The following is a 17,096-nucleotide window of genomic DNA, read 5'->3' on the forward strand; positions in this document are numbered from 1 at the left end:
CCAAGCGCTGGATTCTGATGACTTCTGAGTGAGACCTGGTTGCATACAACCCCACTTCAAAAGATCTGAACCATCCCTTGAACCATCCTTGAAACCAGAGAACATTTTGGTTTTATGCTCAAAAAATGATCCGAACCATCCCTTTCAGAATAGAGAACCGTCATCATTGTGGTTACAACACTTAATGTACTATATGTCCATGTTTTATTTAAATACGATTGTCAATTGGAAATGGGATACAAACAGCTGTGTTAAAGCCTGAGGTTTCGTTGATCCATCCGTCCACGCCTACCTCTTTACTTTATAATGACTTCCACCTCCCATCATCCATTCATCCATCCATTTTTGTAATCGCTTATCCTCTTGAGGGCCGCGGGGGGGCTGGAGCCTATCCCAGCTGACATTGGGCGAGAGACGAGGTACACCCTGGACATGTCACCAGACTATCGCAGGTTACCACAATTACTACGGCTGCTTGGAAACTTACAGAAATGACTGATGCTACCGTTGATTTTGGGAGGACAGTCTCGCATTTTAGGAACTGTTTGGATCCATTGTTTTGAAGTTTGACTCCTTGGATGGTTTTACTTGAGATATTTTAGTCTCTGCCTCATTGATTATGTCAAAAGTAATGTAAAGTCTCATAACTTTACAGAGGTGCCACATGAAATGACCAGAGTACCCTTAAAAGACAAAGCGCTCTCACTCCCAAGTCATTAGATACAGTGGTTTGGTCAGTGGACCTATGCTTCAAACTATGATGCTCTGTGTGGCTGTAGTAACTTTGACTGGGGCAAAGGAGGAAGTCAGGTGGTGTAATAGAAAGAGCAACAACATCTGCATGTGGAGGAGATCATTGTGGGTGGAGAGGTCAAACAAACACAGGACTTTAAACATGGAGACCACTGTTGACGTACTGAACTTATGTAACTTAACTTATGTAACAATTTATTTTAACCCAAACCATGATCTTTTCCTTAACCCAACTGGACACTGTGTGCATGTAGCATACACTGATACGGGCAAGAGTGATGCTAGAGGGTTATGTAGAATGTCATAATTTAAAGTGTAGAGCTACTGACCAAGCTGCGGTGTTCCACACTCTTGGCAATGGTTGGTCCTTGTTGGTGGCTTTTCCGCTGATTCGATGTGTTGAACTGGCAGTGGAGCATGTCGTGACTGGCAGTTCGGCTTAGCGTGCGAAGAGAAAAACAAAAGTAAGGAAAGCAAACAAATGACTAAAGTCAAGAGAGCAAGATAAAAACAAACTTGTTATATTAGGTGAGATTTTTTTTTTTTTTTTGCTATTGAGCTCTTTAGCAGAAACGTTTTGTATTTGTTTGTTTTAGTGTTCGCTAGCACACTGTAAATATCCTTTATTCTTTCAACATTCTGTTGAGTTGTTAATGTGCTAACTGGCTAACTAGCGTCTTGAATCCATCCTGTCAGTCTTCCGGTGTCCCTTTTGAGTAACAAATACAGTCTACCGCTGCCTGCTAATTAGGAGAGTTACACTTGTACTAGTTGGCCATTGGCTGTAGTCTTTGCGGTGTGTTCAAGCACTGTATCCTCACAGAACGGTTTGTATGAGATCCACACACAGCAGTTTGTATTTCCTACAAATTAGTGCCCCACGAATGACGTTATGTCCTTAATATAAAGTTACATAATCATCGTTAAGTTACTGTGGTTAGGCTAAAAGAAACATTGTAGGGAGGTTCCTTACAATGACTCATAAGGTGTTGAACACACATCTCCGGAGGAAAGTCCCAGGGGAAAGTCTTTGGTTTTGTGACACATCCACTACCCCGTCCTGCCTCCTTACACAACCACTCGGTACCACTTCCTTGTTTACTCCTGTCAGCGTATTGCTCGCGTGATCGCAGCCTTCCAAAATACATAGGTTATGCTTGAATTACTTGCTCATGTATGCAGGATGTTTACGAATTGTACCTTTCGTAGAAAAGTGTACGAAGAATTTACGAGAGCAGCCCGGTTCAAGCGCAACTTTTTGGCGGAGACACAGGCAACATGAGGCAACACAACAGTTGGCCTCCGTTGCTACAAGTCGTTTGATGTCGGTTTGCTGTATCTTATTTGTTTAATCTGTACACAAACTGGCGGAAGTCACTGTCCGGATTAAACAAATGAAACATAACGACAATAAATACAAATTGCCAAAGCCGCCTGACATCTAGCTCTGATTATGAGAGACCGAGAGAGGATACATGTTTTTAGATGTGTGGGTGGTGTTTTTTCCTTTTTTTTTTTTTTTTTTTTTGGAGGTGGTGGGGGTTATTGATGTGTGTGTGTGTGTGTGTGTGTGTGTGTGTGTGTGTGTTACACCTGGGGAGGCTCTCATTCAGTCGAGGTTCAAGGTTGTTCTGATGCCCCCTGAGAGTCTGTGAATGAGCACTTTAACAGGGTAACAACACGGGGCCTCTGCACATGTTATTTAAGTCATGCCAGCTCGGAGGGGGTGGTGTGTGTGTGTATGTGTGCGTGTGTGTGTGTAGAGCAGGGACACAGAGGTGGTCTCACTGCAGGTAAATCAATCAGCTCATCTACATACAGAGCTGAAATCAAAAAGCTGATTAATAAAATGTGTTACATGAAGTCTGTTTATATTATATTCCTGCTCACTTTGTGTTGCATGCACTTATTAGAAAATTTGGGGAACAGTCTGGAAAATAGATTTTATTATAAGACACCACATGGAAAGATCTGGAAACCTTTCAGTGAATGACATGATACCATGTTTGAGAGAGAACTCATAATGTTTCTGTGAAGATGACGCAAACTCAAACTAATTTGTACTCTATACTAGTTTCAATAACTGCTTTTAATATAATCTACAATTATAATACACATTCAAAAAGAGAATTGCAGACAAAATGCCCAGTTACCCCCCTTCACCCCTCCACAAAGAACACACACTCCAAAACACAAACAAAGCAAACACACACACACACACACACACACACACACACACACACACACACAACCTGCAATCTGTTAAATATTTGCCCACGGTACAGAAGTGTGGCAGTAGTATTTGCTCTGCCAAAGTTTCGGTTCTCCCAATCGCTGTAAAACACGGTTCAAGCGAACCGCGTCACCTCCGATGTGGCCTGTGTTTATTTATAAAGCGAGGGGGGGCTGAGGGCATTTCCTCGGTCTATGTGGGGGTCATACGACCCTCCCAACGTGGATAAATGAATAGTGGGCTCGACGGCCACACCGGTCCCTGATTGGTTCAGTGTACGGCAGGAATAAACACTCTCAGGGTATATATATTGCAGCAAGGTGTGACACTTCCAAGAAATGAGAAACACCAAGATAACAAAGAAGAGCTGCTGCTGAACTTAAACAGTATTCCGCTTTTTTTTCCCTTTAAATAACAAAAGTAAAGATTTGAGGATGAGGACGCAGATCCAAAAAGTTCCTCAGATTGTCGAGCTGCTGAAGAAGAAGTCTGTCGGGCTGCAGCACTTCAAACCAACATCCTCAGTGTGCGTCCTGGAGAAGGATGCTGTGGAGGCTGCGCGGTGCCCTCACGCTGCCTCCAGAGCGCACAGCCTGGACGCGATCCCCGGACCCACCAACTGGCCGCTCATTGGCAGTCTGGCTCAGCTGCTGTGGAAAGGGGGTCTGATGAGACAACACGAGGCACTGGTACAGTAGAATTAATAATATCTTATTCTACAGTTGGCTATTTTTACAAGAAACACAGCCTGGTTTATTGAGTCATGCCGCAAAATTTCTAAATAAAAAACATGTTCAATGTAAATTACATTTCTCTTTAAATCTTTCCTAGGTTGACTATCATAAGAAATTCGGTAAGATTTTCCGGATGAGGCTGGGCTCCTTTGAATCGGTGCACATTGGCTCACCTTGCTTGGTGGAGGCGCTCTATAGGAAGGAGGGAAACTACCCCCAGAGACTGGAGATCAAACCCTGGACTGCATACAGAGACATGAGAGACGAAGCGTACGGACTCCTCATCCTGTAAGTCTTCTTCAAATTTCTCCTACATTCACATTTAAAGTATCCATAACTCATCAGGATTCAGTTTGACTGCAAGTGAAGGCACAAATGTTTTAAAGCGTGTCTGTGTTTGCAGGGAGGGGAAAGACTGGCAGAGGGTGAGGAGCGCCTTCCAGCAGAAACTCATGAAGCCGACAGAGGTGGTGAAGCTTGACGGCAAAATAAACGAGGTAAAATACTCATAAATGTCAGAGTTGGTGTTTTAATATGTGTTTATACGCGATCGGTGACTGACGGCTGGTGTCTGTAAACGCAGGTGTTGGTGGACTTCGTTAGCAGAATTGGAAAAATAAACGTGGATGGAAAGATTTCTGACCTGTACTTCGAGCTGAATAAATGGTCGTTTGAGAGTAAGTTCAACTTGTTGTTGTCCACTTGTTCATTCGGGCTGCAAGATATGATTATTGTCCTTATTAACTGTGTTCTTTAGCTTGTGACCAGGGGCGTAGGTTTTGTTTTAACATTAGGGGGCCCAGTTAGGGGGGGTACTTGATTTCCTGCATGCTGGTGCATTTGTAAGCCTCCATTTATGGTGGAAATGTATTTATGTGTGTGCAGAAAAACTTTAGATTTATGTGGCAGGCAAATTAGCATAGAAAAATATAATGGAATATAACACAGTGAGGCTCATGGGCATTTTTTATTGATTTCAAATATTTATTCTCCTGTAGATCAACCTTTCAACCTTACACGTTGGTCTATAAAAATGCTTTAAAAAAGGGATGAGAGTGTCAGTTTGCTTTACTTAGTTTACATAAGGCTTAAGGGTACTTTCTGACGTCCTACTTTTTAAAATTCAGTTCAATTCAATGTTCACAGCGTATAAGTAAGAAACCCTTTAACGGGGAAAAAAAGATTTAAATTCTTTCTTTACTTTGCTTCTGCGTTTATCATGTGTGTCTTTTTAGCTTTTCCATTTTAGTCTTGCATTTTCTCTAATATTATTTTATTGCATTTATTACATTATGTTTTACCGCCTTTTATGCACCTTTTACTTCTTTAATCATGTAAACCTGTAAACCTGCCTCAACTGGAAAGCACTTTAGTTCAGCTCCTGTTGTTTTAAAATGTGCTATATTGAAAAAATGGCTTGACTTGGGGACACATAGACTATGAAGCGGGTCATGTGCCAGACAATTTTGAGCATCAAACACTTAATTTCCTAATTTCTGATGAATTTTTATGCACCAATTTGTGAATTTAAGTTAAGGTGTAAATGTCTTTATTTTTGTCAAAAAAAAGTTCTCTGCTACTTTCATGTTATTTTTGGGATGGATGAATGCACATGCTCTAAATATGTAATGTGACGTGTCCCCTAAATCCCCCCCGAAATCTGTGCCTATAGCTTAAACGATTAATGGATTACCAAAAATAGCTGCAAATTAATTGTTTGTCAATCAGTTAATCAGCTTTGCAGTTCATTATTTGGTTTGTCCAAAGCATTTGGATGTATCTATAATAACAGTGTTTATACGTATGTTGTATTTGTGACCTCTAACTCTTTAAAAAAAAAGTATAAGTAGATAATGTGTGATATATCTACAAGTATGTTGAATTAAAAAGTCTTTTTGAGTCTGCATATATGTCCAGCTCTGGCTCTGAATCTCACTCTTTGCCTTTCTTTTTCATTCAGCCATCTGCCTGGTCCTCTACGACAAGAGATTCGGCCTTCTGCAGGAGAAAGTCAACGAGGAAGCCATGAACTTCATCACCGCCGTGAAAACAGTGAGTACTCCTGTTGTTTGTTCCACTCGTAGCAGCAGTGTGTGCTGTGGCACAGAGGACACCTTGGATGATCTGTGATACTCTGAGCCTGTACAAGTTCATCAGGTTCACCTCGGCCCGAGGTCAGTCAGTGATGCAGCAGTTCAGCGTCTGACTCCGACTGACACTCTTGCTGTATTTACTGAGATTTTAGTGGGATTTTACTGGGGCAAACCAATATCACCCACAGTCAGGAGATGATAAGTGGAGGCTTACAAAGGTCTCACAGGTCAGAGGGTGCAAGAAACAACAGAAGGCTGTGATAAAGATTGAATCAAAGACTTTCTGTGTGAGTAGACGCTGATTGGATTTAACGCTCTGCCCTCTTTGTCTTTCTCTATAGATGATGAGCACATTTGGCATGATGATGGTCACACCAGTGGAGCTCCACAAGAAATTCAACACCAAATCGTGGCGGAACCACACAGCTGCATGGGACCGCATCTTCAGCACTGGTACAAACACACACACACACAAACGAATACTACACCACAAAACAGATAACTCTCATTTCACAAAGCTGTAGTACACTTTGTCTTCACTCGTCTGTGATGTACAAACCAGTTTGAGCTCATTTCCAGTCAGAGGACAGATAGAGAGGAACAGAGGGAGGGGGTTTGAACTGAGTGCCTCCGTGTTTTTTGTGTACTTGGCACTCTGGGTAAACGACAGCTGGAGTTGTAGTAAACTGCATGACCTAAGAGGGAGAAATCTGCCAAATATTTGTAGTAGCAGGCGGTGGGAGGGCGGGCAGAGAGGCAGGAGGAAGATGATGCTGGTTGTGCTCGAGCTCGTTACAACCTCTTACTCACAAACACACATAAACACACAATTTTCCAACATTTCGTGGGAAACTTCACAAGCAAAAAGCACTTGTAGGCTGCGTGAGAGGAAGTGACGCAGTACTTAGTAGCAGCAACTATCAGAGTGATTTTTAAACAATATTCAGCTTTTACAAGCTTATGACTCACATGATTAGTCAGGGATCAAACACATATAGAAAACAGAGACACATCACGTCTGTATGATTTAGATCTCACACTTCACACATGTTGCAACTCGTTCGGAGAACAGAGTTTAATTCTGACATGAGATTTAATTCAGTGTGATAACATCTTTGCTGCTCTGTGTTTCCTCAGCCAAAGTCTACATAGACAAGAAGCTGAAGAGGAACTCCGTCAGAGCTCCTGATGACTTAATCGGTGACATCTTACACCAGAGCCGTCTCTCCAAGAAGGAGTTGTACGCAGCCATCACAGAGCTGCAGATCGGAGGAGTTGAGACGGTGAGCAACGTTTTGCACCACAAAGTAACACGTTTCATTTACAGGAATAGTTTGATATTGGGAAATATGAGTCGCTGTCTTGTTGAGAGTAGATGAGAAGATTTCCCCAAATGTTAAAAGTGTTGCTGTTTATGCTCTTATGCTAGATCATCACACAGCTGCAGGCACAGCACCACATAGCTATGATCGCAGGTTAACCTCTTAAATCTTTTACCTTTCGCCTATTTTCCTCCGAGTAAGGAAGGAAAAAAAAACCTCTAAAACAAACAGGTGCTGCAGTTACAGTGCCTCAGAAGTGTAAAATGAATGTGGTGTGGATGTAACTGAGGAGTCTTTGAGGGACCGCAAACATTCCTCAGCTCCCTTCAGGACCCCACTGAGGAATGCACTTTGAGTAGCAGCCTCACTAAGTGACATCTCCTCTCTGCCTCCCTCCCTCTCTCTCTCTCTCTTCTTCTCGCTGTGTTTATATTTCTCAGGCCGCCAACAGTATGCTGTGGGCTATTTTCAACCTGTCACGTAACCCCGACGCCCAGAGGAAGTTGCTGAAGGAGATTAGAGAGGTGGTGGCTCCGGACCAGGACCCGTGTGGAGAGCACATCAAGAGCATGCCCTACCTCAAGGCCTGCCTCAAGGAGTCTATGAGGTACAGTACAACAGGGGGTCATGGTGCTCAGAAAATAGAACAGCTACTTGAAGCTCTCGGCTGCTACTACAGTTACAATGTGAGAAATAATTAGCAGGCGATAGAGTAAAGTGACTTCTAAAGGCCGCGTACGTTCAACTACTACAGCTCAGTCAAGTTAAGTATATTTTGCTGATAATACTTCTGTATTTTCACTTATATAACATCTAAAATTCAGGACTTTTACTTGTAAAAAACATTATTTTCCTCATACTGTCTGTGCTGGAACCTCTGTCTGAAACGTTCTGTCTCTTTAAGCTCCCCTCACGAAAAAGCTCAGTCTGCTCTGATTGGTCAGCGTTACGGGGTCATCTGTATGTCAGTGTCTCTGCACCACCATTGTGGCCAGGGAGTGACTTTAACAGAGTTTAGCGGAACTTTCTACCATGAAAAATCCAAACTATTTGCCATAAAAATCCATTGGCACTGAGTGTTTCTGCAAACCACAGATAGGTTATATTTACACGTTATTATGTAGCAGATACATTGGCACTGTTTCAACAATGCTGTGGTCAATGTGTGGTTACATTTAGGCACAAAAGCCACTTGGTTATGGTTTGGAAAAGACCATGTTTTGGCTTAAAATGTGCTGTTTGGCGGCACAATCCTGAAGAAATCTTGAAGAAATTAACCTTTTTTGCTAAAAACACCCATTTTTGGAGCCTAGAAACAGCAATAACTCACTAGAACACAACCAGTTTTGTTGTTTGTCTCGAACAGAGGTCTGTAGTGGTCTGCATTTTGGCAGTAGTCTAGCTTAGATCACATGCCATCCACCATTCCTTCCAGCTCTCAATGCCAAAGTCAGCTCCTATACTATGTCTTTAGAAACGTTGATACAAATGAAGCAAGCAAATGAAACGTATTTGTGGTTTGCAGAAGGGTATGTTGCCGGAAAAGTCTCCGATTAAAGCTTTTAGACAAACTTCCAGACGGAATATGACATAAAATTAAAGAGAAATTAATAACATCTGCAGCCAGGATTACATGTTTCCCTGAGGTTAGCTTGTTGCTACATGTAGCAGTGTAGACTGCGTAAAATAAACACGTGTAATAGCCTGCCTGGAGTAGATGACTATATAGTCTCAATCTGAATAATTATACAGGGGAATAAAGCGTACAAAACCAAGTATTCTGAGCAGTCTGAAGCCAGAGGTGTTTGCCCACAGGGTCTTTCCATACGTATACGTCATTTTGTGAAAGTTTGGCCACATTTCATATGAACATCCGACATTGTAAAATCACAGAAAATAAGGAAAAGGTCCCCTTTATGTATCCGAGTACTTCTTCCACCACATGACATGACATAACATCCGCTGATAAATTAGATCCTCCGTTTTCCAGTCAGTCTCACTGACTCCATCACGATCTCACTCGGTACCACAGAGATTAAAGAGGCAAAACTCACACACATGACTGACTCAAAAACATGAGATGTGGTCCCAGCTTAAATCCACGTGGTCACGTTCAGATCACTTGAAATCACTCTCGTGCAGTCACAAGTTGTCTAACATGTTATTTAAGTTCTAATGCCATAACCACATCACGCAGGGAATGTATATGATCCCCGACTGGAGATTATATCTCCCCTCATCTTGTACCGTGAAAAACATTGAGAGTAAGATTATCTTAGTTAAACAGCTTAGATATGTGTGTCATGCTATACTACAGCTTCGCTGAGGCCACATTCTAATGTGCTTTTTTTTCTCTTTCTTTGAATTCTTACAGGTTATCGCCATCAGTCCCGTTCACCAGCAGGACCCTGGACAAAGACACTGTGTTGGGAGATTATGCCATTCCCAAAGGAGTAAGTGGCTTAGATCTCGTTAACATACACCTGACATGAGCAGATTACATTCTTGTATTCATTTACATTTGTCTGTCTGACTGTTACAAAAACCTGCTCAAATACTGTACAAAGTCTAAATGGAGCAACTCTCATGTGCAACTCAGGATCAGATTTACAGTAACAAGGTCTTTATCGGACTTTACTGTAATCTACTGTACTATCTATTATTTCTTTATTGCAAGTACTGAGGATTTTAGATCTGTATAACAGCAAACATGTAGCTTTAATTGTTATTGTCATTCATTTACAGACAGTGTTGATGATAAACAGCCACGCACTTGGCTCCAATGAGGAGTACTTTGACAATGGAAAGCAGTTCAAACCCGAGCGCTGGCTGCGGGAGAACAGCACCATCAACCCGTTCGCCCACGTTCCCTTCGGCATCGGAAAGAGGATGTGCATCGGCCGTCGGCTGGCAGAGCTGCAGCTACAGCTGGCCATGTGCTGGGTAAGATCTGTTCAGCTTATTGACTCATGATCAGTTACTTTAAAGCACTGCAGAGTTGGGTAGTTCAATAAGATACCAACTGATTCTTTTTGAGTTTTCTGTCATGTCACTCTCTTAAAACGTTCACTGACTGATGATATCGAACTCTGCTTGTCTTTCTTACAGTTGGTCAGAGACTATGAGATCGTAGCAACAGATAACAAGCCACTCGATGTCGTCCATTCAGGACTTTTGGTTCCCAACAGAGAACTTCCTGTTGCCTTCATCAAGAGATGAGGTGAGCCAATCTCTCTATACTTACGCACTTTCTGTCCAAGAGTTAGATGACAATTGATACCACTCTCATCTCTATCAGTTAAATATGAAACTGAAGCCTGTTAGCTTAGCTTAGCACAAAGACCTGAAACTGGGAAAGGTTTAGCCTGGATCTGTCGTATGCAGCACCTCTAAAGCTCACTAGTTAACAGAGGTGTGGACTCAAATTTGATGACTTTAGACTCGAACACCAGTGACTCGTGACTTCACCTGGACTTTAGCCTTATAACTTGAAAATACTTGATACCTTCCCAAAAACCCAAAGATTAAAAAGTTAATTATTTAAAAAGTGTGCCATGAATCAATTAATTTCCCTTCAATTCCTAAGTCAGCTGACTTTGATGCTACTCATTCTCAGCAAGTCGACACTTCTCCAGACAATAAACTTTGTTTGAATCCGACAGCATCCAATCAAGTTGCAGGAGAAAACCATGAAGAGCTAATGTTACATTACTGAGCTGCAGTTGAAAAAATGATACCAAGTTAATTGTGTTTTTCGCCTATAAAAACAATGTGGTAGTCAACAAAAAACGATTAACAGTATGTAAAATGTGCGGGACAAAAGTAACAAAGGGAGACACACCAACTTCCAGTTAAGTTCCACATTTGAAATTGCACAAAATCTGGTCATAGCCAAGGAAACGTGTGGTTCATAACCCCCTGTAAAACTGTTTTCACACTTGTTTTACACAATAAAATAACATATTAATCAATGAGTTACCATAGGAAGCACTGAACCAAGCCAGGCTAGCTGTTTCCCCCGTTTTCACTCTTTGTGCTAAACTAAGCTAACTAGCTGCTGCTTCATTTTTACCATGCAGGTATGAGAGTGGTATTGATGTTCTTACTTTAGGGGCGGGACACATGTCGGGTCTTTGCTAAGCAAGGTCGGGCACCGGGTTCTACTCTTGTGCCTACTGTGTGCCAACTTTCAAGACCGTGCAGGCAGGTTGCATCTGGGGGTTGCTAAGCAATCATAACCAGCTAGAAATCGTGAGTGCAGAGCTGATCTTCTGACGGGCGCTGTTTCTTAAGTGTGTATTGGGCCTAAAATGTTGTCTGTGGGACAGATGCAAAGCTCTGGATAGCCCTGCAGTAAGATGATCAACTTCTCCTCCATATTTATCATAAACTGATATTTATGGAAAAAGGGAACGATATCTGCTGGCTGTGATTGGTTGTTTCTCATCATTTGACATGTGGTGCGCCATGTGGAAGGCTTGCACGGCGCTCATTTTTGAGCACACCTTCTGTGCATCTAGCATTGAAAACAATGGATTTGAGGGTGCAAAATGCAGATTGTGTGCGGGTTCTTACTCTCCACCAGAAAGTATAAGCATACCACCCAAAATGCCAAACTCTCACTTTAAGTCTGATATTTTTTAATCCAGTTTTCTCATCCACTGTAACAACAAAATGGCACACAGTAAACACTGTGGCTTTCACACTAATTAATGAATTATTTCTCCTTTCCTTCCACTCTCAGGCTCCATATTCAACTCTTGTGGATGTAGTGGCAGAAAGACGATACCTCTGTTGCCATGGCGCTGATGGTCCAGTGACTCCCTGTATTGCTGCTCTGTAAATAGAAAAAAAAAGACACAGAAATTATGACACATGGAATCATGCCATAAATACCTCAAACTTATTTAAAACTATTGCTTATGACTGATGATGACTGACCAAAATACCAGTGGTTATGTACAAACTGAACGTTGTACCAAGGCACCTGTGTATGTAAATGTCTTTTTCTTTTCCTTGTTAAATAACTTATATATATGAATAGGTCATGTTTATTTTTCATTGTGTATATACAGTGTTATTATGATGTTGTAATATTGTACATTGTTTTATCTAGAGTCATATTTTATTCACTGAAATAAATACATACATAAATGTATCAAAGCCGAGCCTGTGTTTTTCATAAGACTTTGTGTGATTTGAAGTCTTCACAGCTTGATTAACAGTAGATATTCAAAATGTGTGCTGTTGTTGATGTTTTTTAAGTGTCTTGTCAATGGTAAAGAACAATCTTCACCTGACTATTTTCTTGAAAAAAGATGCTGCAGATGACTAGAACTGGAACTTATTAGCTGGAAAACACTAGGGGCCCGTAGCATAAAGCCTCACCCTGCAGTCCATATTCAAAGTAGATAACAATATCATAGAAAATATGTTTTAGTCATGTTAAATTTTTTTGGTCCAGGCACTTTTTTTCCAAAAAAAAGAGGGTAAAACATTGTACTGAATGTGGGATTATGAATGAAAAACAAGTCAAAAACAAAGAGAAATGTCTATTTAGGAGCTTACTGTTTATAAAAACATAGAAAACTCAAACCCTTAAGACCAAGGAGCCATTTGCTTATCATTTCTGTACATTTATAACAGTCTGCGGTGCAAGGAAAGAGTTCAGAATTACTCTAAAAGTGAGGAACATCATTGACTACAAAACCCATAAGCTATCAGGTCATTGCTGGCTATTGATTGGCTCTGAGCCTGAAGTTAGTAAGGCAGGCCCTCGTTGGTTATTTAAGCCTAGACTGTCAGTATGGAAGCTCCCATTGGTTCAAGGAAACGTGTCAATCAAAAGGTCAGGAATTTGCCACCATTTTTTTAAAGATATTTTTTGGGGCATTTTTGCTTCCAATTGACAGGACAGCTTAAATGTGAAGGTGGTGAGAGAGGGGGGGATGACATGCAGCAAAGGGCCACAGGCCGGAGCTGAACCCGGGCCGCTGCAGCAACAGCCTTGTACATGGGGCATCTGCTCCATCCACTAAGCCACCGACACCCCTGGAGTTTGCCACCATTTTGAAAAGGAGGGGTCGACTTATTTGCATGCAAACTGGATAAATTATGGATGATATATGGAATATAATGATGAGTAGTATGATCATTTGAAACAATGCAACAGCAGTTGTAGATATCTATGGATGAATATCTAATGTGTTTGGACTAAATATTTCACTGGATTTAGATCATTTGGACCTTTAGGACTGCATGAGCACCATTTTTGTTGCCATATAATAAATCTGTGAATTACCAGTATGCATAAAAGGCGAGTTATAACTGTTTGTTTGTTGTTTGTCTGAAAGAAACATTTATTAAAACCTGCTGTGGTATCTGTATCTTGAAACAGTCTGCATCAGCTGAACTGCAAGGAGAGTGGCTTTCAAACGATAGGTCATATAGGTAAACCAGCAGTTGTTTGCATATCATAGGTCATCAATAAAACCTTCGTAAGTAATTAAGTATTCGTTAGTAGTTAATGACTGATTTGTAAACTGTCTTTAAAAATGACTTTAATGGCTATTATAGTCAGGTGCACTGCAAAGTATTTATAAAAGATTTAGCAAGGTATTATTATCATCAGTTGCAACTTAAGAAATAATAGCCATCGAAATAATGTTTATAGACGGTGAACAAACCAATAATTAACCACAGACACATACTTGATATAATATTTAAAATGTTATAATATGTGCAACAACCAACGATACAACATGTATACATCAGTCTGAGTTTGTTTTAAACATTATCTAAGGTTCATAATCAGTGAGGGTCAGTGTTAATACAGTTTGTGACTTACTATAGCCCACTGACCTAATCCTACAATCTTAAAATCATGTTACACAATAATCATTGTCTACTGTTAGCAGCTGGTTATGTTACGAAAGTGAGTTATGAGGTGAGGAGCTTATACAGTACGTCATGTTACTGTATTTAGAATGAGACCAAATTAATTAACTAAATAATGACAAAAATAGAAACAGAGAGGGGGTGTGGAAGCTTTCAAGTACTTTTTCCTTTGCTCTTTAACATTGTGTATAAAACAAAATATGAAAACTCCTCACAAACGACTACTTGTTAGCAGTTTCACAAGATATTTTCCTCTTAACCTAACACCTACTAGATTTTGCTGATACAGTAACACCTCTGTATCTAAACCAGCAGGACTTTTTCTTGTAATGGACTAAATGTATATTGTGGCCTTGGTACTTTTACATAAGCACAGGATCTGAGTGCTTCTTCCACCTTTGCTCAGTTTACCTCAGTCTTAAGGACAAGCAATGCTCCTTTGAGGACAGCCTGAAGGCGAGCAACAACATTTATGAGCTTCGTTGTCCTCAGATCCCCTCCCTGGCAATTTTACGCAGCTTCACACCTTAATTTGTGTGACTCATATGACTGCCGTGAGGTCTAAAGACTCACATGTGACCTCAGGTGACATCAACACGTGAACCAGGCAGCAGAAGTTAAATGCCTCCGAGTGGATTCATCTCTCAGGAGAGACGTTTTCATGAGTCTATATTGTCATCAATGATTTGTTGAAATATCCTAAATAAAACTAAAATGTTACCATGTGTAGAAACCGATCAAGCGTGCAGATATGACTGGGGATAACTTTTCTGTTGGGGCAAATTCTAAACCAGTGGTTCCCAACTGGTCCAGCCACAGGGTCCAGATGTCTCCTCAGTCACTAGTTCAAGGTCCACACATTTTAATATATTCAGCGTCATACTTACATTTGTCCATGTCATCAAGCTGCTGTCTCTGTCAATTACCTGTCCTTTAGTTGCTCACTCTACAGCAGGAAACAGCACTTCAACATAAAAGCTCTGTGCTGGAAATTTACTGTACTTCAAAATAAAGTTTACACGTTCCCGAGTCACTTGTGGACCGTTCAGAATGGACCCACGACCCACTTTTGGACTGCGATCCACTAGTTGGGAACCACTGTTGTAAAGATTGGTAATTATTTAAAGGGTCAGTTCAACTAAATTACCAAAGGAGATATATTACTCACACATGTCCAGTGGTAAAGCCACACAGATAGGTACATTACATTACAAACACTTTTGTCTAAAGCAAATTACAGTAACTGCATTCAGCTTACAAAGAATATTTCATAGTTTGAGTTTCAATTTCAATTAATTTTTTTTTTCATTAAAATTACTTTCTACCAAAGAATATGTGGATATTGTGCACTGTGAGTGTTGTTATTCAGCTTGAGTGACAAGTTGTGAACGGAAACACATCACAACGCTTTAATTTTTTTGACGAAACTGTCCTAGTTTTTATTACAGTGATTCAATTTATCTGTAACATGGTAAACACCATGGGAACAGCATAAATGAAGTGCAGGCCCTAGTGAGGATCGAACTCACGACCCCTGGTTTACAAGACCAGTGCTCTAACCACTGAGCTATAGAGCCGCAGCTGTTTCCAACGCTCTCCGTGTCTCGTGTCATCAGTGTGACCACTGACAGCTGGGTGTCATATCCAGATGTAATATGTTTAATGACAACGGCATATACAGCATTATTTAAACGCTGCACATGCAGAGTGATGTATATTGAGGCCATTTGATGACTCAAATATTGTTTTATAATAACGTTTAAAGTATTGAAAGTGAATCCTAAATCACAACATGGAGTCGAGATCTCAGTGACTGATTTATTAAAACCAAACTACAGTCTCTGCATGTCTACAAACCACATGAGGCGAGTGAGAATGAACACATAATTAATAATTGTGTGTTTTAAAAGTTCGATGACTGCCCTGACACTTGAAGGAACAGGAACTTGATGGAAATGGGACAACACTGCCACCCAGTGGCCCAAACCTGCTCTCACTTAGTCTGTTAATGTTTTACTGTTTCGAAATGCTTTATTTCACATTTTAATTTATTTATGTATGTGAATGACAACAAGTTTCATGAGTAATGTTTTTAAGGTGTTATTCATCTTTTAATAGATTTTCTTAAGACATAAATCAAGAGATATATGTTGCTTAACTTGCTTTGGATGATCATATTATATTGTATTATATTATATTATATTCAAATAATATACTGTTTTATTGCATTTTAAACTATAATGTCTTTTACTATATTTCTGTAATAATACAGAAAAACACAGTATTATCTAATCATATATTATTGTGTACACTATTTACGTACTATTTAATTATTCATTTATTTATTTATTTCCTTTCTTTGGTATAGTTGATATTCTGGGTTTCCTTTGGTTAATATAGGCTATATATATATAGCATAGCCTATTCCTTTGGTTATCAACTGTGAGAAAATTTCGTATGAAATAATCTCTGTGTCTCCAGATGTATGTAACAGAAACAAAAACTATTCATTTATTCATAATTGCAGGCTTTTCTGCTTCTAATCAGATCATTATGTCACTCTTGTTTTGTAATTTAAATTTCATTTTTAAAATTGTATTATTATTTATCATTATTATTTATTAATTCTATAATTATCTTTTTTTTTTTTACTTGCTTTCTCTGTGTTTTGTTGTTTATTTGTATATATCTATTTATTTTTTCAAATTATTTTTTAATTCGTGCACCTATATTTTTAGTAGCTCTATACAGGATTAATTTATATTATCATGTGTTTATGTAAAAAACATAGTCAACAAACAAAGTAGTCAACAAATAAAGACACACAATAGATTCAGTAGAAGACCAAAGGGCAAAAAACCCACTGTTAATTACATAAAAACAATGGAAGCTATAAGTTTATGAAACTATAACTGGAAATAATTACAACATGACATTTACATGTGACGTCATTATAATTTTACTATAGAGAGCAGACTGCTGTGTGTTTATGCTGCCTTTGTATTTCATACTGTGACTCTACTTGACTCACACAAAGGAAATGGGGCCTGTGCTGCACTCTGTC

The 17,096-nt window shown here is 39.9% G+C and overlaps 1 protein-coding gene and 1 non-coding gene across 2 annotated transcripts; one reads left to right on the top strand and one right to left on the bottom strand.

Annotated features, from left to right (window-relative positions):
- Positions 1-2,993: 2,993 nt before the first annotated feature.
- On the top strand, positions 2,994-12,062 carry LOC125895063 (1,25-dihydroxyvitamin D(3) 24-hydroxylase, mitochondrial). Its single transcript, XM_049586834.1, has 12 exons — positions 2,994-3,675; positions 3,818-4,008; positions 4,124-4,217; positions 4,304-4,397; positions 5,681-5,772; positions 6,155-6,266; positions 6,951-7,096; positions 7,576-7,742; positions 9,510-9,588; positions 9,881-10,078; positions 10,244-10,355; positions 11,880-12,062. Exons 1-11 carry the CDS (start codon positions 3,421-3,423, stop codon positions 10,352-10,354), a joined length of 1,539 nt encoding a protein of 512 aa, XP_049442791.1. The 5' UTR covers positions 2,994-3,420; the 3' UTR covers position 10,355; positions 11,880-12,062.
- A 3,474-nt stretch (positions 12,063-15,536) lies between these two features.
- On the bottom strand, positions 15,537-15,609 carry trnat-ugu (transfer RNA threonine (anticodon UGU)). The gene has a single exon. It is a non-coding gene; the product is annotated as a tRNA-Thr (tRNA).
- Between the last annotated feature and the right edge of the window lie 1,487 nt (positions 15,610-17,096).

Source organism: Epinephelus fuscoguttatus, linkage group LG1, assembly GCF_011397635.1.
Source record: "Epinephelus fuscoguttatus linkage group LG1, E.fuscoguttatus.final_Chr_v1".
Taxonomy (NCBI): Eukaryota; Metazoa; Chordata; class Actinopteri; order Perciformes; family Serranidae; genus Epinephelus; species Epinephelus fuscoguttatus.

What these genes read in the sequence shown, in the direction of transcription:
- LOC125895063 (XM_049586834.1), top strand. Translation starts at nt 3,421, where the DNA reads ATGAGGACGCAGATCCAAAAAGTTCCTCAGATTGTCGAGCTGCTGAAG. An exon ending in GCGTACGGACTCCTCATCCT is followed by an intron (nt 4,009 to 4,123) that starts GTAAGTCTTCTT and finishes CTGTGTTTGCAG; the next exon opens with GGAGGGGAAAGACTGGCAGA. An exon ending in TTGACGGCAAAATAAACGAG is followed by an intron (nt 4,218 to 4,303) that starts GTAAAATACTCA and finishes CTGTAAACGCAG; the next exon opens with GTGTTGGTGGACTTCGTTAG.